We start from the raw sequence: 26,357 nt of genomic DNA, 5'->3' as shown, positions 1-26,357 counted from the left end.
CAATTTGGGTGGTCAAGGCTGCAGCTTTTCAAGGAAGGTGGGTGGAATGACAAATGGCCTTCTGCATGGCAAAGCACTGCTCTTTGTACCTGAAAAGGTGTCTGCTGGCTGTCTGAGCTCAAGCCTGTAGAAAGGACATGCCAGGATCGGGCATGGGCATAGGGGAAGATTTTCAGATACACACAAAGCCAAAATGCCAGATGCCAAAATCTTTTCAATGGAAGTTGGGCTTCTTACTTCTGTACGGCTCTTTGAAAATCCAGCCTTTGTCTGTTTCAGACGGGCACAGAAATCCAGCTGAGACCATCCTCCTCCATCTGAAACAATTGCCCAGGGGGTTCTGAGATTAGTACAGATGGCACCAGACAACACTGTTGTCTCTCATGGTCAGGAGGAAGTCCCAGGTCAGAGTGATGCTGGTAATCCCTTCCTAGGCCCTGAATAAGAAAGAGTGCTCTTGCTTCACTGCTGTTCCCCTCGGATGCTATAGAGGGTGATGATGACGATGTATTTGTATTGCGGGAGCACCTAGGAGCCTTCATCATGGAGCATTGTGCTAGGTGCTGTACAAGAGACCAATGGAAAATGCTGGCTTAGGTCATGCTCCACAGTTCTGCAGCCAGTGGTGTATTCTGTGGCAAAACCCACATCCACTGGATGATGGTGTTTCCTGGGGCCTTGACAGCAGTTACAACAAATCGGCCTTGTGCCTGACGGCCTCCATTTGGGATCCCTGAGAGATAATTGACCCTGTGGCAACAATCCCCATTGTGGTTTCAGCTACCTAGTTCCCTTACTGGCTGTCTCAGCTTAGAGCGCAATGGTTGAATGGAGCACGAGAGACTCAGCTGTTCCCCCCCCCCCGGGGGGCTCCCTTGAGATCCAAGTTGAGGACGCAGTGGAGAAATCCGTGTCTGGGAGGGTTTCACTGCCACTGCTCATGCTGCATTTGTTCCATGGCCAGGTAGAAGGGCCAGCTCACTGCCCTCCTTCCAGGTGCTTTACCCTGCTCAGGCAACTCCACAGGGACAGCTGGGGTTGGGGTTGTGACTAGAGAGAGCTGGGGGCAGGGCCAGTGATCACTGCCCGGTAGCCAATCCCCATCAGAATAATAGCCCTAAGGGGCTGCTTCTTGGGATCAGGGGAGGGCCATGCGTGACTTAGCACCGCTTTCACCTCCCTCAGTCAGACGCACCCAGAGGATTATGCCTGAGCGTTCCAGCTGCCAGAGCAGTCACTGCGGCACCTTGAAGCAACACGTAATTGCCATGAGCCTTTGGCACATGATTTATCAGAATCTCTTGGGAATGACGGACATTTGCTCTGATCCCCCTTACCAGCCTCCCATGGATAATCGGTTGCTGCGGCTTGAGCATAATAACCCTGTCTATTCAGGCCTTCGTCTGGGGGGGCGGTTTGTCCAGAACACTTTCACCACCATGCATTGGGCTGACACAAAGCCTTGATGGGTCACAGATCCGTAACAAGCTCCCAGGATGATTTTTCAAGGGCATGCGTAAGGACGTTAGGCACCCAAATCCCATTGAACTGGGCTTCTTTGAAAATCCCATCTGTGTCCATTTTGGACACTGCCATTTGGTGGATGCCTTTAATAAAACACAATTTCCTTGTTAAAAATCTCCCGTCAGACTTTGAATGTGCACGCAAAGGAAGAAACATGGGAAATGATCAAATGCCTACTCCGTGTCACAGTGACAGGGCAGATCGTGAAGGTGGTATCAGAATTTAAGCATTAATAGTTCATGGTGAAATGATTTGCCCAAAGTCACAAAGCTGGTGCCACTGTCAGATCCGGGACCAGAAGCCATCTATCCTGAATCGCAGTTCAGTGCCTCAGCTATTGTATCCTGCTGTCTTCTAATACCTTTTTCTAACTTGAGGAGGGTTTTTTAAGCATCCACATATTTTTCATTAAAAAAATACAAAGCAATGAAATAGTTCATTGTAACCAGTCTAAGATGACAGTATCTGTTTGCATAGATTCATATTCTTGCCGCTTCTGCACAAAGGGAATTTCTTGTCTACCTGGCTGATTCTTTTATCTCTTTAGATTTGACATGGTATAAAGATTTGTAGACATTATTGAGTGGGAGTTCAGAAAAGAACAGACATAATCTAAGAATTAGGAATCTAGTAGTAATTTATTAGGGAACTCAAGCGGAACAGCTGCATATAAAGAATGATAAACAGACGGGAATCAGGTTGCAGGCAAGGTAGTTGAAGAGTTGTGTCTTTACCAGGCTTCAGGGAGTGAAGGATTGGTGAATAAGCCGATAGGTAGGGTTAAGATGTTAAAAGGGGATTAGACATGATAGCTCCAGTGCCCTGTGATTAAAATGTCATATATTCTTACTAGCGACAGTCAAAATGGAAGATGGATGTTAGGTTAAATGGAAATTTTCATGACAAAAATGCTGTTTATCATCAAGAATTTTTATTTGTTTTTCTTTTTTTAGTAAAATCAAAAAGTTTTCAGTTTTCAACAAAAACAATTGCAGTTTTCAGGGGGAAGGGAATTGCTTTTTTGACACAAACCTGAAACCTTAGAAGAAAGATTTCAAAGAAAACAAAGGAATTTTCATTTTTCTCAGCTCTGATTATTATGTAACTTGATGAAATATAGTTACACCTCCACTTCCCTTTAGTTTTCCTGCCAGAACTTTGTCTTACAGGGCTGTAACAAAAATACTAATGCACGTGTGTGTGTGTGCGTCTCTGTGTTAGTTATGTGCTTGGCTTCATGGTGTTAAAAGTGTGCCAGATCCTTAGATGGAATAATGAGTGTGTAGCTACATTCAAGTTGGTGGACTACACTGGCCAACCGTCTGGTCCAATGGCTCTGTGCTCAATTACCAGTGACTTTCATTTTTCTACATGTGGGTGTCCTGAACATACTAGTATGACTGGCTGGACCTGAGCTCATCCATTAGGAGTTGTGACATGGCGTATGTTTTTCAGAAAGGTAATTTTCCCTAGATTTAAGGTGTATCTTGGACTTTACCCTATAGCGTAGCTGGGAGTTAAGGATCTCCATGCTGGTAATCATACAATGAGCACATGATGGTGGGTTTATATATATATATATAGAGAGAGAGAGCTTTGTTGTACTTGTATTAATTTTGTTCTGAATTAGATTGTGCACTTATGCAATGGAGTAAGAAGGAATAAGAATACACTCCTAGGTGGGCTCCCTGGACCTTGGGTCCAGGCAGGGGCGTGCACAAAGGGGTTCAAGCAGGGGCACGGGCCCTCCCAATTGGTGTGGGCACAGAACTCCTCTGGGGCCGGTGAGGGGAGAGCGAGTTCTCCTGCCCCTGGCTAGGGCGGGAGATGACAGCTCCTCCAGACCCGGGGCCGCGGGGGGGAAGCCAGCTCCACCATCCTTAGGGCTGTGGGGGGAAAGGGCCACATTTTTCTTCCTGTGCACACCCCTGGGTCCGAGCACACACAATAAGAATAGGTACGAGCCTGATTATTGCTTTTCTGCAGAAGATGGAAATGAAGTGAGCCAGCCTTTGGCGCCACCATGCACCAGCTGGGGGCTGCCCCCCTGAGATCAGAACCCTCGCATGGCAGCCCTTGCTCTGAAACTGCAAGATGAGGACAGAGTTGCTCAGCTGCAGGTTTTTATTGCTAACGAACTGCAAAGATGAGAACAAGCCTAAGCAAACATTAGGGCTCTGCACATTTATTTCTAGATGGGAAAATATGTCAATATATAACACATGGGGTGAAATCCTGGCCCATTTGAAGTCAGTGGGAGTTTGGCTATTGATTTCAATGAGGCCAAGGTTTCACCTGTTGTCTGCACCCCTGTGTGCTTCTGACAAAATGCCAGTGTAGCCCTCAGTTTGGAAAACTTTCCCAGATGAGCTCTAATGGGGAAGATCAGTATCTGCTACGGTATCTCAGGTAACACCTTTCTCCGCTGATTCCGCTACACATCAGCTGCCCCCCCTGCTTTCAATTTACAGAGCTGCGAGCGTTACGGCTGGCCATTATCACATTTCCATTTAATTGTTTACAGGACCAAAGCTATATATCTGGAACTCAATGATTTTTATCTGTTTGAAATGCCTCCAATTCATTTCCACTTTAATTTATATTCATAAACTCCGGAGTAGCTGACATTGTATGTGGGGCAAGCGGCCACCTTTCGATATTTCATATACCGGATACACAGCTAAGGAAATGGGGAAAGAGGAGGATTAGTGCTATCGCTCGTTTTGCATTAAAAAAGCCAGGCCAGTAATTGGGTGGAAGGATCATCTGCTACTGTGTAGCTATTAGAAATCTGTTCCCTAATCTCCATATCAAAACCTTCCCTTTGTGTAAAGGGAAGGAGAAAAAAACAAACAAAAAAAACCCAAAAACCCAACCACCAAGCAATGAGGAAAATGAAAATAAAATTGCATGGTACGAGCATGGAACTCCAGAACTGAATCCAAACCAGATCCATTTTATTCAGACCTTATGTTCATTGGCCTCCATATGAAATGAGTCCGTGGGTTCAGTACAGGCCCTCATAGAAAAATCATGCAGCATTTATTGGGCAGGACTGGATTCATAGATTCCAAAGCCAGAAGAAGCCATTATGGTCATCTAGTCTAAACTAGAATCCATTTTGATGCAGTTGAAGGGGAGGAAGGGGATCAGGAACAGTCATCATGGATTCACCAAGGGCAAGTCATGTCTGACCAACCTGATTGGCTTCTATGATGAGATGACTGGCTCTGTGGATGTGGGTAATGTGGTGGATGTGATATGCCTTGACTTTAGCAAAGCTTTTTATATGGTCTCCCACAGTATTCTTGTCAGCAAGTTAAAGAAGAATGTGTTGGATGAATGGACTATAAGGGGGATAGAAAACTGGCTAGATCATCAGGCTCAGAGGGTAGTGTTCAACGGCTCGATATCTAGTTGACAGTCAGTATCAGGCGGAATTTCCCAGGGATCAATCCTGGGGCCCATTTTGTTCAACATCTTCATTAATGATCTGGAGGATGGAGTAGATTGCACCCTCAGGAAGTTAACGGATAACACTAAGCTGGGGGGAGGATCAAGGATCAATGGTCTCAAATTGCAGTGAGGGTGTTCTAGGTTTGATATTAGGAAACACTTTTTCACTAAGAGGGTGGTGAAGCACTGGAATGGGTTACCTATGGAAGTGGTGGAATCTCCATCTTTAGAGGTTTTTAACGCCTGGCTTGAGAAAGCCCTGTCTGGGATGATTTAGTTGGGTTGGTCCTGCTTTGAGCAGGGGGTTGGACTGATACCTCCTGAGATCCCTTCCAACCCTCATCTTCTATTATTCTATGACCTCCTGTATAACACAGGCCAGAACTTCCCAAAATAATTCCTAGAGCAGATCATTTAGACTCCACCCCACTGCGGGGCATCTCAAGCAGGGAATGGTGGAAAGCTTCTGTTCCCTTATGCCACCTGATCTGTGCAGAGAGAGCAGATCAGAGCCGAGAATCTACCCCTAAATCCGGTTGTTATTGTGAGACACTCCCCCTTTTTTACACAGTAAATGCAAAATGGAGGCTTTTAATCACCTGGCCTCTTTGGGGTTTAATCCAGCCCTGTGAGTCTGGTAGCTTTTCCCAGTGAAGTCGCAGGGAGGGGGATGGGTTGGAGAAGCGTTAACCGGGTTTGAGCGGCATGGTGGTTTCCCTCTCCTAATTAGACCAGTGTGTAGTGGTTCTACACTACATTAGCCTTGATCCTGACCCTGCATTTTGTGGCACATGGGAGTTTTGCTGTGGACTTGAGTGGGAGCAGGCTGTTCACAGCAGCTCATGAAAGCAAGTTAGAGATACAATCTGTTTGATTTCCAGAGTGGAGCATTCCAGGGATCTAGTTATGGGCTCAAACACTCTCTTTGACCCATGTCTCCCATCCAAACTGGATGCGACTGGAGTCCTTATCACCTTAAAGAAAGGACTTGGGGTAGTGAGTGCTTGTCCGTACGCAAAGCTACGTCACTTTAACATAAGGGATGGTTTTAAACCGACTGAATTAAATCAGTGAAGAAGGCCATGTGGACACTTTCATTTTGGTTTAAACTAGGCTTGTTTTGGTTGCGCCAATTGGAAACACATTTAAAATAAACCTCTTTGGGTCTGTCTTCACTGCGGTTAACCCGAGTGCTTACCTGGGTCTTAGTCCACACCTCCTTACTATCCACACAGCAAAACCTCCGATCCGGCTTTGGAACTGCTTTCATTTCAGGCTAGCTCACCCAGCTGGGGGAACAGCTTAGAGCCCCGGCTCTGATTTCATGGAACCTGTCCACTTTGCAGTGAGGATGCAGGCAAAATCGCTCGAGTCCTCCAATGCCCTCCCTGCAATTCCCCCCAAAGGGCAGACAAGTTCTCCCACAATTCACGTAGTTGACTGGGAAAGAATCCTCGAGCATCTCAGCACAAAGAGCCCCAGGATATGTCCCTCCCCCCCACCGCCAGACACACACAGAAGAGTGTAGAAACAGTGAGGACTCAGTAACATGGGTAGGGCTTTGGTGTGGCTGCTGTCGCACCAGGGTTAGGCTAACCTGTCTGCTCAGACCCAAGTGCTGATCGCCTGGATTAACTGGTGAATGAAAACATACCCTCTGAGACAAACTAACGGGGGTTTGTAACAGTGCAACTAAATTGGTTTAAAAACTGATTTCAATTAAACCATTGCACCCTCTGCAAGTGGACAAGGCCTAAAGGCGCTGGGATTTCTTGTCTGCTGCTGTTCACTCATTTATACTCTCTCTTCTTCATGTATGCAGGGCAGTCCAACAGCACCCGGAAGGCGCTCCTAGTTAATTCTCCAGCAGAGATGTAATCTGCCATCTACCCAGCTCATCCCATCTCAACTGCCCCCAGTGTAGCCACATATCAAGTGCCCCAGATGCAGCACTGCAGTGGTGTTCTGCCCCCTTGAACTGCTGGATCAGGGGTGGGAGGATAACACCTGCTCACACTTACGAAGGTGCAGATTGTTCTGAGCATTGCTGCTAGATAATAGATCCAAATGGAGCTGGAGCTGGCTCTGGCCATGTCTGGAGGCATAGCAGCATCTGGCAGAGATCATTTGGCAACCTGCAGGGGCTGTGTTCACGCTAATAAAGTGAAGCTGAGCAGCAGGATGGAGTGTAACATCAGTCGCCCTTATCAGCCAAGTTCCTAACTACTGTGTTCTCTGTTGCAGGGCGATCTCCAGAGGACAAACATTCAGCTGGATTTCGGAGATGGTATTGCCATGTCCTATGCTAATTTCAGCCCCATAGAAGATGGCATCAGGCACGTTTATAAGAGCGCTGGGATCTTTCAGGTGACGGCCTACGCGGAAAACAGCCTGGGCTCTGACACTGCTGTCCTCTTCATGCACGTGGTCTGTAAGTAGAAATGGAGGCTAAACCCTAGGAATAAAATCCTGGCCTCAGGGAAACCAGTGGAAAAACTCCCATGAATTTCAGGGAGGCCAGGATTTCACCCTAGATTTATCTCAACCCTGCCTGTATACATGTCTCAGAGCTCATGCACTCCTGACCCTTTAAATAGTGTCCTGTCCTGCAGGGTGAATTTCACTGCATTCCTGTAAAAGAAGATGTTCCTTTCATGCAATCAATGAGGGATTTTAAAGGGTTAGCACTGTATTCAGGGGATAGGAGGACATACTTCAGACAACATGAATCAATCTCTCAAAACATGACTCAAACCTTTCCTTAAGGCTTGAAAAACTTCAGCTAGTTTTAGCTATTGTTTGTGATGTTTATATTTCATTCTCATGTGCTGGTTCACTTTGTGATTCTGGAAAAGACAAAACACCATGAGACTGGCTTATTCAAACTTAGCAGAAAATGCCACAAAGCTCATAAGTGAATCTGGTCTCACCAGTTTCCCTGTCAGTTTCTAGACCTAAGAGATTTTCTGGAGGAGCAATATAAATGCTCAGGAATACACACTGCCTTGTGCGGCTTACTGCTGTTACGAAACAGATCCATCAAAATAAACTGCAAGAAATAATTAAATACTGTTACCAACTCTCGCAATTTTATTGCAAACCTCATGATTAGAGTTCATTGAGCTCATTTTTAGTTGGGGTTGGTCCTGCTTTAAGCAGGGGGTTGGACTAGATGACCTCTTGAAGTCCCTTCCAATCCTAATCTTCTATGATTCTATGATTCCATCAGAATGATTTTTCAACAGGAAATGCAGTTTCCACAAATTCAAAATGTTCCCTGGACAACATTTTTCTATTTTTCCTTTAAGAAAATCAAATGAAATACGTTCCTTCAACATGAACTGAAACATTTCAGTTTGTTGAAGCCAAATGTTTTGGTGGAGTTTAAGTCAGTTCAGCATTAAAGTGCATCAACATAAGATGCCGTGGTGCCTTTGGAATTTGTAGTTTGGGTGCTTTGTGCCTCCCTTCTCTCCTAGGGATTCCTTGGCTGATCTACATCTCCCATGATGCACCTCAGTCTCACTTCATTGAGTCATGTGTTGCATCATGGGATATGTAGTCCAGCCAGAATACCTGGCAATGAGGGAATGAGACAAAATCAATTGAGTGCTGATAGTCTTCCAATGTCTTTTCCCACAATTCCCCCCAAAGTGCAGACAAATTCTCCTATAATTCACACAGTTGCCTGGGAAAGAGTCCTAGAGCATCTCAGCACAAAGAACCATAGGATATGCCCCCATCCCAGATGCACTGGCAAGTGTAGAAAAAGTGAGGATGCTGGAACATTGATAGGGCCTTTTTGTGTACATGCTCACACGTGAGCTAGACTAACCTAAGTGCACAGTGCGAAGTGCCAATCACCGGGGTTAACTGTTCAGTGAAAATGTTCCCCTCCGGGACCAAACGAACAGGGGTTTGCACCAGTTCAGCTAAATTGATTTAAAAACTGATTCAGTAGTTAGTGAGGCAGATACAGTTTAAAGTTGACTCAAAACAAAACATTTCAATGTTTCCAAATCAACATTTTTTGGAACTTTTCATGCTAGAAAAGGTTTTGATATTTTGCTTTTGTCCCAATATGGGACAAAACCAAATATAAAAGTATTGGACTTTCATGATTGGGACAGAAATCCAGGTTTTTGCTGAGTTCTGCTCTTGATATTTGCTCTCTTTTTGAAACCCCACTTACAACAGCCATGTGAATAGGTGAGAATCTCAGCTTTCATTTTGAAACAAAATAACTTTCTAGCCCTCCTGGCTTCAAGAAAAGCTTGAAAACGTGATCCAAATGTATCCTAAAGGCTAAGAATTAAAGGCTAATCCATTAATAGCGGCCTGGCGGGGAGCCCTGGCCGCCCGCCCGCAGCAGCAGCGCTGCGCACGCCTGGCCGGGACAGGATGCGGGTGGAAGGGAGCCCGCGCGTATCCTAGAAGTCAGAAGGAAAATAAAACAAACTCCAAATGTATTATTCTTTTTAAAATATCATGATTTTAAGCCCATCTCCTGATTTTTGGGTCTGTGATTGATGATTTTTGAATGCTTGGGATTGGCAATGCTGAATAAATATGGCAAAGCCATTAGGCCTAGAATGTTTTCTGTGGCATAAATAATATGTGAGTACTTCTATAGTGCTTTTCATATTTAATGTGTTTGACAAACATTAGCTATTTTATCCTCACAAATGAAAGCGAAGTAGGTAAATATCATTAGCCCCATTTTACACATGGAGAAGCTGAGATCCAGAGTAGTTAAGTAACTTTCTTAATGCTACTGAAGAGGGTGAATGAATGTAGAGCCCAGAATAAGAACTCAGGAGATCCAACTTTCTGTCCTGTGCTGGGACCATTAGACCACCTAGTCTGAGGGCTCCTGCTGACAGAGTTCATGAATCTCGACTGTCTTCTCCCCCAGCCTGCAAATACACCTCCCCCTTCTGCCTTTCACTTGCTGTGTTCCCCGAGGGGTATGCTTAACTCAAGTTCCCAAATGGCAAGAGCCTGAGGAGAGGATCGGTTTTAAACTCTGAGCTAGGTTCATGAAAGAGAAAAATGTCCCTTGAAGCTTTTATCATGCTCATAATTCCCTCAGAATCAATCACAACTGCATTTAACAGCCAGTTATTGGAGCATTAACTGCTCTTGGCCTCGCTTTGGGCCGTTAGCTAACATAAGTAGTTGTTAGCCAGTAATGGCAACCGATTTCTCAGGGATTATTTCATTGTACTGTTGGATTTGCTGTTTGATGACGAGGATTCTAGAGCCAGGGACTCACCTGGCCTTGCTGAGTCCCTCTGTCTTCTTCCACCTCATCTTCTTAGATCCCATCACTGTCCCGTGAGACCTGCAGCCTGCTCTATAGATTAAGTATTAATTATATTGATTACTGAAAAAATTTCCATTTACCGCTTTGAGGGTTGACAGGTTCTTGTCCCAGGATCAAGGCTTGATATTCTTCAAATTACTGTTCAGTTGGGAACCCCGAGGTGCACAGTTGTTGAAGAACTCTTCTGTATTCACAGTAGTTTAGTCATGCCTTTAGCAAAGTCACAAACACTCCAAGCCAGCCAGGTAGATCGAGATAATACAGAATGAACATCTGAAGAGCCATGTACTCACACCGTCCCTTGCAGAACAACCTGAAATGTTAGCCATTATCACCATCCTTCCTCATCACCATCATCTTCCTCAGCATCACCAATATCCATCATTCGGCACAGGCTGGGATACAGCTTTTATTATATGTTACGCTGACACTACTATGTCTAATGCATGTTCATTATGGGTTTCTCCCCTCTTCCTTATCTGTAATTCCCTACCCTAATAATGTCGAGGTGCCCTTCTCTTATAGATTAGTATATTAATGATCTCAACTTATCATCCTGTACGTCACTTCGTTGCCATGGCACTCTTGTGGCCAGATATCTGCGGATGTTCTATCCAAAAGCTGGCGTTGGCTCATGTTCCTGTGGTTGGCTGGTGCAGTTATGGCCAAAATCGCCCCTTCCACACGCTATTTCCTGGTCCCCAAAACTGAGGGGTGATTGTTAGGCCATTTATCTGTGCCAAAGTTCACAGCCTGATGCTAAGTGCTGAAGCGAATGTCTGGCGGGATATAGGCCTGCAGGTTCCTCGCATTACTGCTGAAATAAAATAAACACTCCAGCTCGCTCTCTGGGCCGCAAACTAGTGTTTCTCAAGCCTTTCAGCTTGGCGACTCCTTGTCTGAAGTCAAACATCTGCGCGGCCCCTTTACATTTGCTAGCAAAGTGAGACTAAAAAATGTATCAGCTAAAACCTGTACAATGGTGTGTGTGTGGAAAGACTAACAAAGAGCAGTTGATTTTGAAGGGTGAAGGGAGGGGTGGGGAGTAGGGATGGGATATTTTCTTTGCCTAAGATTACAATAAAAATGTCACTGCCTCGTGACCACCGACTGCCTTTCATAAACCCCAGGGGTATATGCGACCCTCTCGCTGAGAAACACAGTTTGGACGATAGAGTTGATCCCATTGCGTGCAAGCGTGGTAGCTTCTCTGTAACTAACTAACTCTGTAAGCTCCCTTTGTCTAAAGCCCCCTCTGCATTGCTATGCCTCGCCCAATTTGACACTCTTTGTTTCACACTATCTCAGGAGGCTGAATAGTTTCAAAGCACTTAGATCCTATGATGATAAACTCTAGAAATAGGGAAGGTCGGTAGTGATTGTTATATGTTGTGCCCTGCTCCTAGTATTAGGCAGCTGGTGTGCTGTGTCCCCTGGCTATTGCGCTGTTCATAGTCATCTCAGAGTGTAACCACCTGTTGACTCAGGTTGCAAGCTCTAGGCAGAAATTGTCTTTTTGTGATGTGTTTGTACAGCACCAAGCACAGTGGGACTTGGACGCCTGATTGTGACTCTCGTACGCTACTGCATACAAATATTAAACCATCCTCATAAATGGAGGATAGACAGGGTTGGAGCACTCCAGCTAAACAGAATCACCCCCTGCATTCAACAACAACCAATCTCACTTCTTCTTGTTCCCCTTTCTTTGATGCATTGGCATCAGCAGAACTGCCAACTGTTCCCCACCCTTATCTGCTCATGGTCTATGCTCTCCATCTCCTGATTTTTTTCCCTGCCGAAGGAATACCCAGATGATCTCACAAGAGCTCTTGCCATGTCCTGAGACTAAAGTTTCCATAACAGCAGACGCTGTTGGTTCATCTGGTCCCGCCCTTTGATAGGGATCTTTTCCAGATTGCTTCAGTGGAAGGGTACCCACAGCTCCCCTCAGTAATACACTTGGCTGATGCTAGAATGCTAGACACCCCAAAGAGAGAAATATTCTTCCTGACTGAAAGCATGAAAATTGATAACACATATTATCATCATCCAGTGAAGGGGTTAATTGTCATCCTTCCATGTATTCTTGGTAGATATTTCAGGAAGTCTCTCTGCTCTTGGAAACCAAGGGTGTTTGCTGAGGGTATTTTATACAGGTAAACAGCCAGTAGAGAATTCCCTTTAAAACAGAGGAACTGATTGACCAAGTCTTGGCTCTGTGGCATGTTTATAGGACTTAAAAGCAAACAGACCTTCAGACGTCTCCTTCAGAGTATATTGAGGCCCAGAACCTGTGTTCTATGTGCCTTTCGGAGACTGAGAGAGCACTACCACTCCTGGAAAGCTAATGCACACGTGTGGTGTCTGGCTGTATTGTTCTCCCCGTCAAAAGGAGATAACTGTTGTAGCAGCACCAAAGACCTCAAACAAGACTGGGGTCCCATTGTGTTAGGTGCTGTACATATACATAGGAAGAGTCAGTCCCTGCCCTACAATTACAAGCCAAATAGATAAAGAGTTCACATCCCATTGTACAAAGAAGGAGCCAAAGTAGAGAGATTTAGTGATTTGCCCAGAGTCACACAGGGAGTCTTAGCGGAGCAGGGAATCGGATCCAGCTTTACTTAGTCCCAGACCTAGTATTATCCACAAACCCACCCAAAATCCATCTAGCTACCAGATTGGAACTGCACGAGGAAGACATGATCAGCAACACGCTAGCACGCCTAGTGCATCACAGTTCTCAATTTAAATTTGGTCCCCCACAAGAAATAAAGCAAGGAGGAGGAAAAAATAAAAACAGATGGAGAAAAAGCTGAAGTTCCAACCGAAAATGTTAGCGTTTTCTCCATCTGTTTTTTCTCTTGTTCTTTTCATTTCTGTGGTGAGGAACTGAAATCTCAATTGTCATGCACTGGGAGTGAGCACGAGAGTTATTTCTGGCCATTTGCGGCTGCTACAAGATTGACTGCTGCATCGCTCCCTTTTCAACCACTCTGGAGGCAAGTGCAGTTACCTGTTTACTAAACACTTTCGCCTCTTGATTCTCGCTCCTTTTCAGGGCTCTTACTGTAGAAAGATAAAAGATGGCCCATAATTAACAAATGTAGAGAGGAAAATACTACCAATGACAGTTGACACCAAGAAGTTCCCAGATGCGGCTCTAGATCAGCAAAGAGCCAGAAGTTTAGATGTTTGCCCAGACTTATTCAAACATCTTTGCTCTGGACATCTCATAAGAACAAGCTCTCTTAGGAGACTCTTATCACTACCTGGTTTTAATCACCTCAGGAATGCCTCAAACATTTTGGTATTTCTGCTGCACGACACAGCTAATAACAAGTTCAGAGGCTCATCGAATCTCATTTGGCCATCAGTATTACTTACTCATTAGTTATGTGTTCAAACAATCACCTTTCTGATTTCTCCTGAGATGCCCCGCTCACGTGGGAAAAGCTCCCCATAGATAACTGCAAAGCCACCTCATTATCTTCCTTCAAATCCCTCCTTAAACCATCCTTTGCTGGTTTTGATAGTTATGAACCTTTCACCTAGAGGACCCTGCTTTGTCTGGTTGAGGTTGAAATTTGTAGCTATCTGAGAGTTGTTTGGTGGCCTCTACAATGGATTAGTGGGTTTCGGTATGGTTCCTAGCCGATGGATGTCCATGATATAAAAAGCATCATTACAGCTGGCTGCAGCAGGCCAAGGTATGAATGGGCAGAGAGTCTAAATCACCCTGTAAAACCCTAACAGCTTGTGCATTGCAGTTCCTAGTCTGAGACCCAGTGGTTGGGCTGCAGGGAGGAAGTTTGCACCGCTGCTTCCTATGATGCAACCCTATAGAAGCTCAACAAAGAAATTGAGTTTACAGGGCTGTTAATCTGGCTGTTAATCTTCTATCATTAAGTGTCATTAAAGGCTTGATTCTCTCATGCATTGCACCGAATGCATGCTGGTGTAACTCCATTGACTTCAAAAAGAAGAGAGCTTTGTTTGCATCACTGTAGAATATTGCGTAGGGAGCATTTACCTCAATACCTGTAATAATCAGATCACCTCCTACAGGTCCAGTGGAACACGTCCATCTGAACGTCCCCTTCGTTGCCATCAGGAATAAGGAAGTCAACATTAGCGCGGTGGTATGGCCAAATCAATCAGGCACCCTCACCTACTTCTGGTGGTTTGGTAACAGCACCAAGGTACTAGCCCTTTTTATCATATTTTACTTACTTCAGTGGCTTCACAGGACAGGAAATTGTCTGAGCAGCAATGAAAACACGGTGCTCTTGCTGGTTTTGTTTTTCTGGATCTAAAATGATTTGTTCATTATCTGAACTTTGCCCTTTGTGATTTATGTTCCCCCTTGTTATTGTGATGCAGGAATCATTACGTTTTTACCGCTGCTTATTATTGGTGTGATTGCTTGGCAAACCATTGTTATTACCAGAGTTTGCTTGCAACTTAACAAAATTATATACCACTACATACTGGATAATGCTGGGTTTCAACACAGCATTTAACAGCGGCTGATGTTCAAGTAACTATCAGTGTATCCATTATATACCAGTATACCATATATAATGCTGTATTCCAACATAGTACTTTAAAGCCGCTGGTGTTCAAATAGCCACCAGTGTCTAGAAATTCAATCTGGACTCGCAACGAATTGTTCTTGCCTGCCCACGCCTATAGTTCAGGGCCATTAGCTCATATTAGAGATGTAAGTGAAACTTATCTTAAGCGAAGGGATTGGCAAAAATCAGATGCCTGCTAAAAAGGGTCTCTTTATAAAAAACTGAAATGGATTATGCGGGAGATTTTGGAGGTGTTTCTAAAGGAATAAGTCAGGAGATTGCCTCCTTGAGATGCTCTTTAATGCAGGTTCCATTGTTTGAGAGACCTGTGGGCAACAATTTCAGACAATGTCCTCCATTTTTTGCGGATGTAAATTGCAAAGACAAGTAATGTGTGGTCGCAATTTTGTATCCACCCCATATTTATGAAGGTCTTTTTGGTCACTTCAGTGTCTACATCCCTGATTCACAAGTGAAATCAGGAACTAAACCTTTGTTTTCACTGCAAAAGGTGTGATTTTTGCTTTCATATAGCTTTTGCTCCCCTACTGGGGTTGATCTTGATTAGCTACATCAAAGCAAGTCCTCAAGTTAGCTATCTTGATGTAAAAACACATCTATTTTTGCTGTGAAGACACAGCCTTCAAAGCAGTCTACATTTGCAGGTGCAAAATTGTGCCTGCAGTTTTTCATGCCCGCAAACCTGGAGGTCATGTTAAGGATGGGGTATGAAAATTTGAGCCTTTAAAAATAAGATAAAGATGGGAATATGGAGTTAAGTGCTAACTGGTGCTGAAAATTTCTTCTCAGCTTTAACAGCTCTGCAGTTGGTTTGCTGATTCTCTCAGATCAGTAAGTAATTGGTTTCCAGTGGACTCCTTTGCCTTTCGGTGTAAATCTCAAACCAGTGGATAGAAAAGCATAGGCAGATATAGATGCTGTTGGAAGGAATGCGTTAGAAATGCATGTTCTAAAAATAGTTAATGCTAGTAATACAGAGAGATGATCATTCATCATTCTAGTCTCATCAGATTCTGTTAATGAAAGTGGGGCTGGCTCTTTGAAGAAGGTATCATTTTGTGTCACCTTCACCTGCGTCAACTCAGGGATCCAGAATTGCCTATAGACTTTAATCCAGTGGTTCCCAACCTTTTTGGCTCGAGGACCACAGGTATCATTGTTACAACTCTGAAGGGCCATCAGTCTCCGCCAGAAGCTCCCCCCTCCCCCGCCCCACTGCAGCCAGATGGAAGGAGTTCAGTGAGGAGGCTGCCTCCTCGCTGATCTCCTGTGCCCCTGGCTGCAGCAGGGAAACTGCACATCTCCTGTAGCCCTGTGCACTCCACCTGGGTCCCTAGGCAATGGCTCCCTTCTGCAGCTAGGGAGACGGAAGATCAGAGCTCCCCTCCCTCTGGCTCCAGCAGGGACCCCAGCACCTAGGGACCCAGGCGGAGCGCTTTGCCTTGTTCCCTGCTACAGCCAGGGGGAGGGCAGCGCTGATCTCCCGTCCTCTTGGCTGTAGCAAGAAGCCTGCACTGGTCTTTTAGCCGCTCTCTGCTTGGGTCCTTAGGCAGTGGATCCCTTTTGCAGCCAGCAGGAGGGGAGCCAAGGACCACTTTGAAAGCCCCCATGGGCCACAGGTTGGGAACCACCGATTTAATCCATTGCCTTAGACCGACTGCTCCCTACATCCTCACCCTGAAAGCCAGATATGTTGCAAATACACCCAGGCTCCAGAATCGTGCCCTGTCACGTTGCAGCAGTTGGTTTAAGGAAGGCAAAGGGAACGTAGATACAGTGCAGCCGCCCAGTCTCTCTCCAGAACTCTGGTGTCTGATAGGAAATTAGCCGGGCACCCTGAATGTATAGGGGTGACTCAGCCTTAGCCCCAGCCCTTGTATGTTTGTTTAGGTCTTGCATGACAACATCTACTGGAAAAATAATAGAGTGTCACTGGGGAGAATGCAAATGACCTGTCATAGTGCACAGTGGATTGCTGTGCTCAGGGACCATGCGTTTTCCGACTCTTCCTGACTGAAACTGTGAACGTTTTTGCAGGGGTGACTCTTTTTTTTCCCTCTGGGTCCTTGTACCACGGTGGGTCAGCCATTAGGGACTGGCGGGCTGGAGCTAGCCGGTCCTGATGACAGAATGAGGCACACCTGGCAGAGATCAGAGCGCTTGCCCTGCCAGGAGCACCAGGGGGATGTAACGGAGAGGGGGAGCTCAGGAGATTGTAGACAGGCTGCAGAGCGTGTGTGCAAGACTCCTGCAGGGCCTGAGTCAGCGGGGGGAAGGCACTAGTGGGGAGGGCCTGTGCAGAGGGACAGACTCCTGACAGGAAGTGCTGGGGGGCAGTTGACCCTATTACCATCCTTTTCTTCCTGGGATCAGAGCGTGGGGCCCCTCTCTTCAGAAGGGGAAATCTGCCCTCTCTGTAGAAGTGTCCACCTCTCTGTAGCAGCCTTTGCGTGGGAAGGGGCTCTCTAGGGTGGGGCAGGAGGGAGAGGAGCATGGGGCTTAGGTTCTCTCTGGAGCACCAGCCCCTTCTAGCCCCATGGATATTCAAGCTTGAGCAGCATTAAGGTCCCTCTGGATCCTCTCTGTGGATGCTGCCCGGAGGGAGGCCGCCAGTGGCGGCAAGCAGCGGCTGTTCTGAGAAGCTGTTTTGCATCGCTGAGCGCATTTGGCTCCCAGGCAGGAAAATCCTTGCCCGCTTCAGAACTGCACACCGCCCGCCGGCTCCGCTGCGGCGCTGCTGGCGCCGAGCTCCTGCTGCACCTCCCTGGGTAAAACGCCTCACGCCTGCAGGCTTTCCAGCCTCCATCTCAGTAGGCTGCTTAAAGTAGACTAGCACACCCCTTCCCTGCTCTGGCCACTTGCCGTTTCTGGCCTCCCCCCACAGGAGAAGAGGGGAAGTTGTAGCCGTTTTTGCCTCTGCAGACACCCTCCACACGGCCTGTCCATCCTCGGGAACCTCTGTAGATCGAAGAGTGAACCTTTGTGTTATTAGACCCTGCAGAGGTCTGATAGCGACATCTAGGAAACACTATGGCTCGCCTCTCACAGGCACTTTGGATCTGCTGCACGGCGGGGTAGGAGCATCCTATCCTGTTCGTGCATTCTGTGACGGTGGCATGCGATGTATTGGGTGCGGTGAATAAAGCACTCTGTTAGCTGCTACTCATTGGATCTACTCTGAAGTTCTAGCCACGCTGCTCCTGTAACACCCACTGGGCCTCACAGACAGCACCTAACGCCTCATGTGCTGCTTCGCAATCCCACCAGTGCATGACACATTTCGCCCTGCACTCAAATCTATTCTTTACGGAGCCCCACTGCAGAGCAACGTCCATATTAAGCACACCCTGGACAAGACTCGCCTCCCCCGCGCACATCAGACAGAGCCACTGTATTTAATGGCTGGTCCACTAGTTTTGCAATATAACCAAAGGCCAGTTTGCTTGGATTAACACCGGTTTGGGTTAATAAATGTGTCCAGCTATCTAATACATTTGCGCAAATGACTCTTACACTGCTTGATTTAATTTAGAGTTAGTTTCCAGGTCTTGACGCTTTAATTAAATCGAAGGAAATGCTTGAATGTTAAAACGGCATTATGCAGGTGAAATCAGCCCTAGAAACAGACCTTCCAGCACGTGCACACACAAGAAAAAGGCAGTTTTAAAGAAAGCATTGGCTGCTGTAATCTTGGGATGGAATCATGGCCGGTAACATCTAGGACAGTTGCTAATGTTCCCTGCGGTTTGGAAAGGCCCAGTTCTTCTGCTTAGACGTAGTGAGAGTATAGTCCCCTAGGCATAAGGTAGCAGTATAGGGCTAGTGTGACAGACAAGTTCACTCACTCTGGCTCGGAGTCTCCTAGGACCAAAACATCTGGCCTACGGGGATCTGCCTAACAACTCCTGGTGAGGTCCAGGTCTTTTGAGCAAAGGAAGGCTACGTTCCTCAAGGAGAGCAAATTCTGCTAGCCTGAGTCCTGCCAAATAAAACTCAGATCTGGCTAGTCAAACGGCACAAGTGATCCACTGCTGTGAAATAAAGGATTAAGCTCATCCCACACAGGCAAACTGACAATCTCATAGGAGTAAAATGTAAGAGCTGTAAAGCAAAGGTGTAAGGGACTGGGTGGATTTATTTATGAGGAAGGCTGGTCTTGTGGCTAAGGCACTGGACTGGGACAAAGGGGTCAGATTCCTGGCTCTGTCACAGACTCTCCATGTGACTTTGGCTGAGTCACTTAACCTCTCTGTGGTTCAGCTCTCATCTGTCTTCAGGAATAATAATAATACCACACACTTCTCATCAGTAGACCTCAAAGCACTTTAGAAAGGATGTCTGTGTCATTATTCCTATTTCACAGATGGGGAAACTGAGGCACAGAGGCCAGGTAAGCTGGGCGTAGAATGCAGGTCTCCTGAGTTCCACTACAGCACTCCATCCACTGCACCACCCTGCCTCCCTTGCCGGGGTGTTGCGGTGATGCCTGTATTAATGTCAAGTCCACAGAAACGATGGTGAAGAGAGCCATGGTGCTACTGAGATAGATAGGCAGAGTTCAATATCTAGCTCAGGTTAAACCGGACTGCCACACCCCAGGTCTGGACGCTTTGCAGATTTGGGGGAGGTAGACATCCAAATGAGGTGAGGGATGTGTGGCGGGTCTGATCTGGCTCCACACTCTGGTTTAAGTCCATCTCTGTGTGTAGCTTGGCTAACCCGCAGCTGTGGGCTAGGAGGGAAGAATACTGCAGTCTGCAGATATTGTCTCCTCAAGCGTGGAGCTGCGCGTGATGCTCTACCTGGGTATAACTAGGAGTGAGGGGAGGCAGTTCAGCAAAAGGAACCTTTTTGCCTGAGTTCCAGGAAACATATGCAAGAGTGAGAGATGCACCTGGCTGTGGGAGAGTCTCCATAAGGGAAGTTAGGGAAGGGTCGTGACTTGAGTCCTTTATTAATGCAGACAGCCCCGAGGAGCAATGCTGTATTAGCCGACGGCACAAGGCATTTCTGTGGTTCCAAGAAGATACTGTAACCCCAGGGTGGCTTATGACCAGTCCTAGAATGAGGTTGCATCATCATTGCTTGTGTTTGCCTTTTGCAGCCCCTCATCACCCTAGAAAGCAGCATCTCCTACACCTTCGCCACTGAGGGGAAGAACACCATCACGGTGCAGGTCTCTGCTGGGAGTGCCCTGCTCCAGGACACCAAGGACATCGCAGTGCATGGTATGCTCAGTCAATTTCACGTGAAGCTCAAGCCGGGGGCAGGCAGAACCCAAGGGTCTTCCAGACTCCAGAGGAAGAAAGCAGGCAGTAACTTCCTTTTTGAGCCTCAGTACAGGACAAGCCTGATTACCCCAGGGTCTTGGATTATCAGGACTTGAGGCGTTTGGGGGATCCTCTGACTGCAGGCGTCAGGGCCTGTTGTCCCAATTGTAGACCAGAGAGCAGGTTTGATCGAGGGAGGATCCCGGAAGGGAGTGATTCGGTTAAAGCACGTTAGCTAAATCCATCTTGCAAAGCTCTGTAGTTAAATTGCTGCACCCCCTTCAATGGGTCTGGAATGCCTCCTGGGCTCTCTTATTTCCCAGGTTACTGGGAACTCCAAAAAAATCAAGGCACTAAGGTCCAGATCCTCAGAAGGTTTTATGCACCTAACTCCCACTGCAATCAGTGGGGTATTTGAAATCAATGGGAGTTAGGCACCTTAATGTATTTGAGGATCAGAGCCTAAGACATCAAGTAAGATACGTAACTATGAGCTATACAGCTCATATCTGCACTGCATGGGAATCCACACAGCACTTATTGAACCTTCACCGTCCTAGTTTGCACTGGGCACAAATACAAATCCTGGGTTGGACTCACAGCGGGGGAATCTGTTAGCCATTCCAAAGTCCTGGTCAGGAATGTGGAGGGGATAGCCCCAGGACATCACAGATTTCTCTCCCTGTGCCGCCCTCTCTTTTCATTATCCAGTTGTCCCCAGCTAACGTCAGGAACATGACCCTTCTGATAGCACAGTTTTGAGATATATGCGCTTCAGATGATCAAGGTCGCATTGTTTGTTTGTCCTGTTCCAATAATTACATGTTAAAGAAATGCCTATGTAGCTGCTAGAAAGCTAGACGTTGAGATTTAACAACCAGATAAATACGTGTAGCTGTGAAAATGCAGTGGATTTTAATAATCTGCTAACATGATTTAATAGCACACAGTTCCTATTAGTTTATGTAAATAAATCTGTATTTAATCGGCCTCATTTCAAGTGTGGTCAGAGGCACCGTAAATTTCTGGGAAATCATTGTTGTTTGCAACTGGAAAATAAGTTTCTTCAAGAAACTTGAATCCAACAGAATTTGCACATGTGCTGAGTCTGTGTAACCCGCTGGTGAGAATATGTTAGAGGTGCGCCTCTGTACCCAATCCGCAAAGGAGATGAGTCTTTTATAGCAGTAGCTGGCAAGGTGGAGCTCTTAAAACCAAGATGTAGTAGCTCATGCGATTGGCACTGCAGGTTACCAGTTTGAACCCTGGTATGTCAGCCCAGGCAGTAGGTGTCAGAGATGCACCTGCTGTCTGGTTTTGAATGGACGGTCAGAAACTCTTCACTGTGCACATTAGTGATGGGTGAAGCAGAGAAGATTTGGAGGCTGGGTTGAGTTAAGCATGCAAAAGTTTGGTTTCATTTTGGGCTGTAGCACTTTAGTGAAGATCCTGCTATGCCGATGGGAGAGCTTCTTCCGTCAGCATAGTTAATCTGCCACCGTGAGAGGTGGTAGCTATGTTGCTGCATGAAGATCTCCCGTTGAGATAATACTGTCTAGTCCGGGATTTAGGTCAGTATAACTGCTGGCCCTCTGGGGCACAAGCTCTAGATTGGGTGGCAACCTGACTCCCTAACACGCTAGATGAGCTTGTGTTGTGCTCTCTGCCAGGGGCTGGTTCTCTAGAGGATAATAACCTACTGCTGCTACCATCTAAGGGAGTTATCCCTTTAGCTCACGTGGTAGACATCTAGGCTGTGATGGTGAAGGACCCATGTCCAAACCCTTACAGGGAGTCATTACATCTGCAACTGAAGGAGCTCTGCTGTTGACTGTGGAGAGCCAAATCCCAGGCCTCAGAGGCCAAGAGCTCCCAGGGTACCGTTAGGCTTATAGTGCTGCAGTAGAATTACAGAGCTACGTGATAGCCGTGCCAGGGAGACATTAGGGAGTTGTGGGCCAGGAAGTAACGATACACATTAGATGAGACTTGAAAAGAGAGAGTGAGTCGGAGAGATACAAGAAGGCAGGTCTAGAGGCAGGGTTGCTTAGATGGAGGCGCTTGGGGAGATTTCAGTGCAGGCTAGAGGAGAGGTCTGGGCTTGGGTATTTTCAACTGTTCTGTAACTGAAACCAGCCCCAGCGATCGATTAATTAGGAAGTAATTTCCGAGTGTCTTGTGAATAGTCTTCCCTGGGTACGTGTGTCATTAGCACGAGTGGTGTCTGCTTTAGTGTGGCATTAACCATTCGTGGCTACCTTCCAGGAGAACAAACAGATAATGCTTGCTTTTGGGGGGAAAAAAATTACTCACGGTCAGTGTTTGCTCTGTGGCCACAGTGCATGACAAGTGCAAGAGAACAAACCAATTTTGAGCCACTGGCTCCAAATTTCATCCCAGCTTTGAAGCAGAAGGTGATGAGGTTAGATGTCCAAACCCCAAACCCAAAACACCATGAAAGGCGCATATACCCCTCTCTCTTATCTCTTTGTTTCCTCTTCCCTTTCCTCTATAAAGTGCCATGGGATGTTCCTGGGATGAAAGGCCCTTTATAAGTGCGGTGCGTTCTTCTGTCTGTGTATCTCTGTCCTGCAGTGTGGCGTTCTGTCTCTCTTCTCCAGCCTTCCATCTGTCTTTTTAGCTTTCAGATTGTTTGACAAAAGGAACTGTGCTCCTAATCCAAAGGCATTCCCAGCAATGGAAGTCTTTTATTCATTTCCCTGGGCTTTGGATCAGGCCCCATGTCCTGGCAAAGTATTATTATGATTATTCTTTCTCTCTCCATAGAGTATTTCCAGTCTCAACTCTTGTCATTTTCTCCTAATCTGGATTACCACAATCCTGACATTCCCGAGTGGCGACAAGACATTAGCAAAGTGATCAAACGCGCTCTGGTGCAGGTGAGTGCCTGGTCCCCATTCTCCTTCCCAAACAATGGAAAGTCAATTAAAATGCAGAGGGTTTCATAGCGGAATAGCTAAAAAAAGAAACGGATGGAAAGAACAGTAATGATGAAGCTGTCGTTTTGCAATTGTCACCAGCAGCCTCTTAATGCGCTGAGCAATTGTAAAACAAAATGCATTAGGAGATTTGTACTCAGCATAATTACTACTATTAAAGTTTCTACAGCATTTTTCAACCTTAAGTATCCCAAAGCACTTTACAAACTCAACATATTTGTAAAGTGGCTAATAGAATAAGATATTCCTTATTTCCCGTCTGTTGTGTTAGTTGAGGTGGAATACATGGGCCCAAAGAATCAAAGATGGTAACATAACAAAGATCCTTTCCAACATTAAACAGTTTTAAACAAGGTTTTGGGTTTGGCAGACAAAGACCTCAACCTGCATAGTATCATGGCAAACACACCATTGAAAATCCTTTTAGCCTTTCATTAAAGATAGAGAAAAGAAAGCAAAACAGTTAAAGGAATTTGAAATGTGAAGTGTTAAATAAGGCTGTTATTTTAACAATGTCACTTGCTCTCTTTCCCAAAGAGTCTTTAGAAGGAAAAAAACCCATGTCTCTTAGATGGTATTAAAGTTGGGGTAATAGTTCTCCCTTGCAGGAAAAGAGAAGTCAGTTGAGATGGGCTTAAGCTGTTGTTAAAGTCTGTTCCCGTTTCCTAGAAGACAAAACAAGACAAACACACAAAAGGGGGAGAGAAAAGAACAGCCAAGATAGAAAATGCAGCTTCTGTCTCTGGCGTTGATTCTCACTTGCGAGCTCACTGCTGGAAAAACACAAGCCCAGCACATGGGCTTGTCAGTCGCTCTGAGACCTGGCAAACTTGTACCAATATTGGGCTGTGTAGGGCATTGCTTTCAGCTGCCTCTTTCTGGTCACAAGCTTCCAGCAGGGTTGCAAAATATGCAGTCTTGGCTGGCTAAGCCAGACTCTTATTAACAAGGAGGAAGAAGAAGAGAGATAGGAAAGAGAAGAAATAAGGTAGGCAAGGGGTGGGAGGGGCCCAAAGTGCCACATTCTAGGTTGTGGTTGGGATTCAGCTGGAAATGATGGAGGTGATCATAATTTTCATATGTGCATAAAAAGTAGGCAGCCGTGGACCAGAAACCTGATCTGTAGGTGCATAATGAGTTCACACCCTCCTTTTCAGGTACCATCGATTGTACGCTCAGCAACATGTGTTGAAACAGGCTGCTTGGATCTGGGTTTTTGGGTCAGCCTTTTATAAAGACGGGAGACGTGCAAAATTCATACCTGGATATACTGTAGGTCTGGATTTAAACCCTTTGCAGAGGCTGGGTTTTTTGGATCCATGGGTACAGTCAGGCCCATCCTTAGCTCTAAAGGAGGAGGAGTGGTTCCTTAAAAGAGCTTCTGTAACAGGTCCTGCTGAGTGGACATACCAGCTCACCAGAGCTCCGGCGCCTATAACAGAACCTGAGCCCCCCACACAGTTGGGAGGAGCTGGCTTGCCCCTGCTCAATTAGTTCTTCTGAAGGAAACAGGATGAATGAACGGCAGGCGGGACCAAAAAGCACCGAGTGAACTTCTAATTCCACGGCTCGCTCTTCTTCCTAGGTGACGGGTGTCCCTGACGAGCAGATTTTGGTGGCGGTATTTCCTGGCCTGCCCACCTCCGCTGAGCTCTTCATACTACCCCATAAAAACACGACAGAGAGGAGGAAAAGCAGTGAAGGTGATCTGGAGCAGGTGAGCGATGACAGCACAGAAGACACAACCTCCGAGAACACCTTGCATGGACACATTCCGCATGTCCAGTCACCCGGGGGCGCTTACGTTTTTCTAAAAGGAGAGCTGTTGTTCAGCCACACTGTTGGATTTGAAACCCGTCCCATGTTCAGCTAGGCCCTGAACCATATGCGGCGTCTGTGCAGCATTGGAAACCTCTTAGAGGGAGCTTGGGGGAACTGGGTCCATCTCCAGGGCTGGAGACCTGTGCAGTTTCTCATTAAGCAAGGCCATTTTAAAAAGAAAAATAGACTTTCCAAAGGGCTTATTCAGAGGAAACTGAGGCGCGTAACCTTTTTCATGCCATGCTCCATAGCGCCCCCAGTGGTGAGACCCTGTTACAGCAGTGCCTCCCACCAAATGGTACCATATCCGTTGTGTCGTGAGCATAAAACCATACTGGCCTGAGACTAATGGAAGGAGAGAGGGCCAAGCAACAAGATAACATACTGAGGCTCACTAAAAAATAAATAAGGCTCTTCCACTTGTATATTGCTGGTATGAGACCTCTTTATTCTGCAGTAGCAATCAGCACATGCAAACTATATTTGAAAGTTACAGTAGTCATCCATTTATATAAACAGGTAATTACGGTGATGAATAGGCAATGCGATATTCAGGCAAGAGAAGAATTAGGAACAGCAGCACTGGGCTGCTAAAGCTTTCAGCCAGGATTACCAAGTGATTCTATCATCTCTACAAAGGCACGCAGTGAAATGCGGCCGAAGAGAGCAGTTTAGCTCTGGCTAATGTTCTTGGGTGCACCACTGGTGTATGAGTGCCAGCTTCGCGTGAGGCGCCCCAGAGAACTGTCTCTCTCTGCTGCAACCAGGCATTAAGAAACTTGGAGGAGCAGAGAGAAACTTTAGACGCTCTTGTTACCTGCTGGGCGAGAGCAGCCCTTTGAGATGACACTAGTTGATTGAAAGCCAACGAGGTCAGTCTCTTAAGTGTGTAGCTCGGTGCACCTAAGGGAAGCACGAAAGCATGTTTGGAAAGCTGTGTGTGGGGATTCTACTGACTTAGGGTCAGTCTCATAGAAGGTAGGGCCACATGCAATGCTGCACAAATCCCAGATGTCTATGAGTTCTGGTTCCATTGCAACACAATGCTCAGTGCGTTGTGATGCCACCATGCAAACATCACTGCAGCATGCTGGACTGCCAGCCTATGAGAAGCCTGCACTCCACCGCTCCCGTCATTTGAGCAGAGGGAATGGATTGGGTTGGGAGTTAAACAACCTTCAGGACTAGATCCCGCCCCTACTTTAATAGGAGCTGCAGGGCTTGTTCTGCTTTGAAAAGGAGGAAAGGAGAAGCTCCAGGCTGGCCCACTGGTCCAGTGACCCATGGTCTGAGCCAACATCTGTTGAGCTCAACGGGAAGGCTCCCAATGAGTCCATTTGCACTGGATCAGGCCTTCAGAGTGTTGGTTGGGAGAAAATAAGGGGGATCCCAAAGGAAT

General features: G+C 46.3%; 1 protein-coding gene across 1 annotated transcript in view; it reads left to right on the top strand.

Annotated features, from left to right (window-relative positions):
* Positions 1-26,357, top strand: part of SORCS3 (sortilin related VPS10 domain containing receptor 3) — a 429,816-nt gene that overhangs the window by 392,279 nt on the left and 11,180 nt on the right. The window contains exons 19-23 of the mRNA XM_067537027.1: positions 7,225-7,411; positions 14,378-14,511; positions 20,012-20,135; positions 22,965-23,077; positions 24,723-24,854. Coding sequence (XP_067393128.1) covers positions 7,225-7,411; positions 14,378-14,511; positions 20,012-20,135; positions 22,965-23,077; positions 24,723-24,854 — 690 coding nt within the window. The remainder of the gene's footprint in view (positions 1-7,224; positions 7,412-14,377; positions 14,512-20,011; positions 20,136-22,964; positions 23,078-24,722; positions 24,855-26,357) is intronic.

This window comes from Emydura macquarii, unplaced genomic scaffold, assembly GCF_026122565.2.
Source record: "Emydura macquarii macquarii isolate MOO-44397 ecotype Brisbane River unplaced genomic scaffold, CSIRO-AGI_Emac_v2 contig_3692, whole genome shotgun sequence".
Classification (NCBI taxonomy): Eukaryota; Metazoa; Chordata; order Testudines; family Chelidae; genus Emydura; species Emydura macquarii.
The sequence above is the reverse complement of the archived record's forward strand: the minus strand, read 5'-3'. Positions and strand labels throughout refer to the sequence as shown.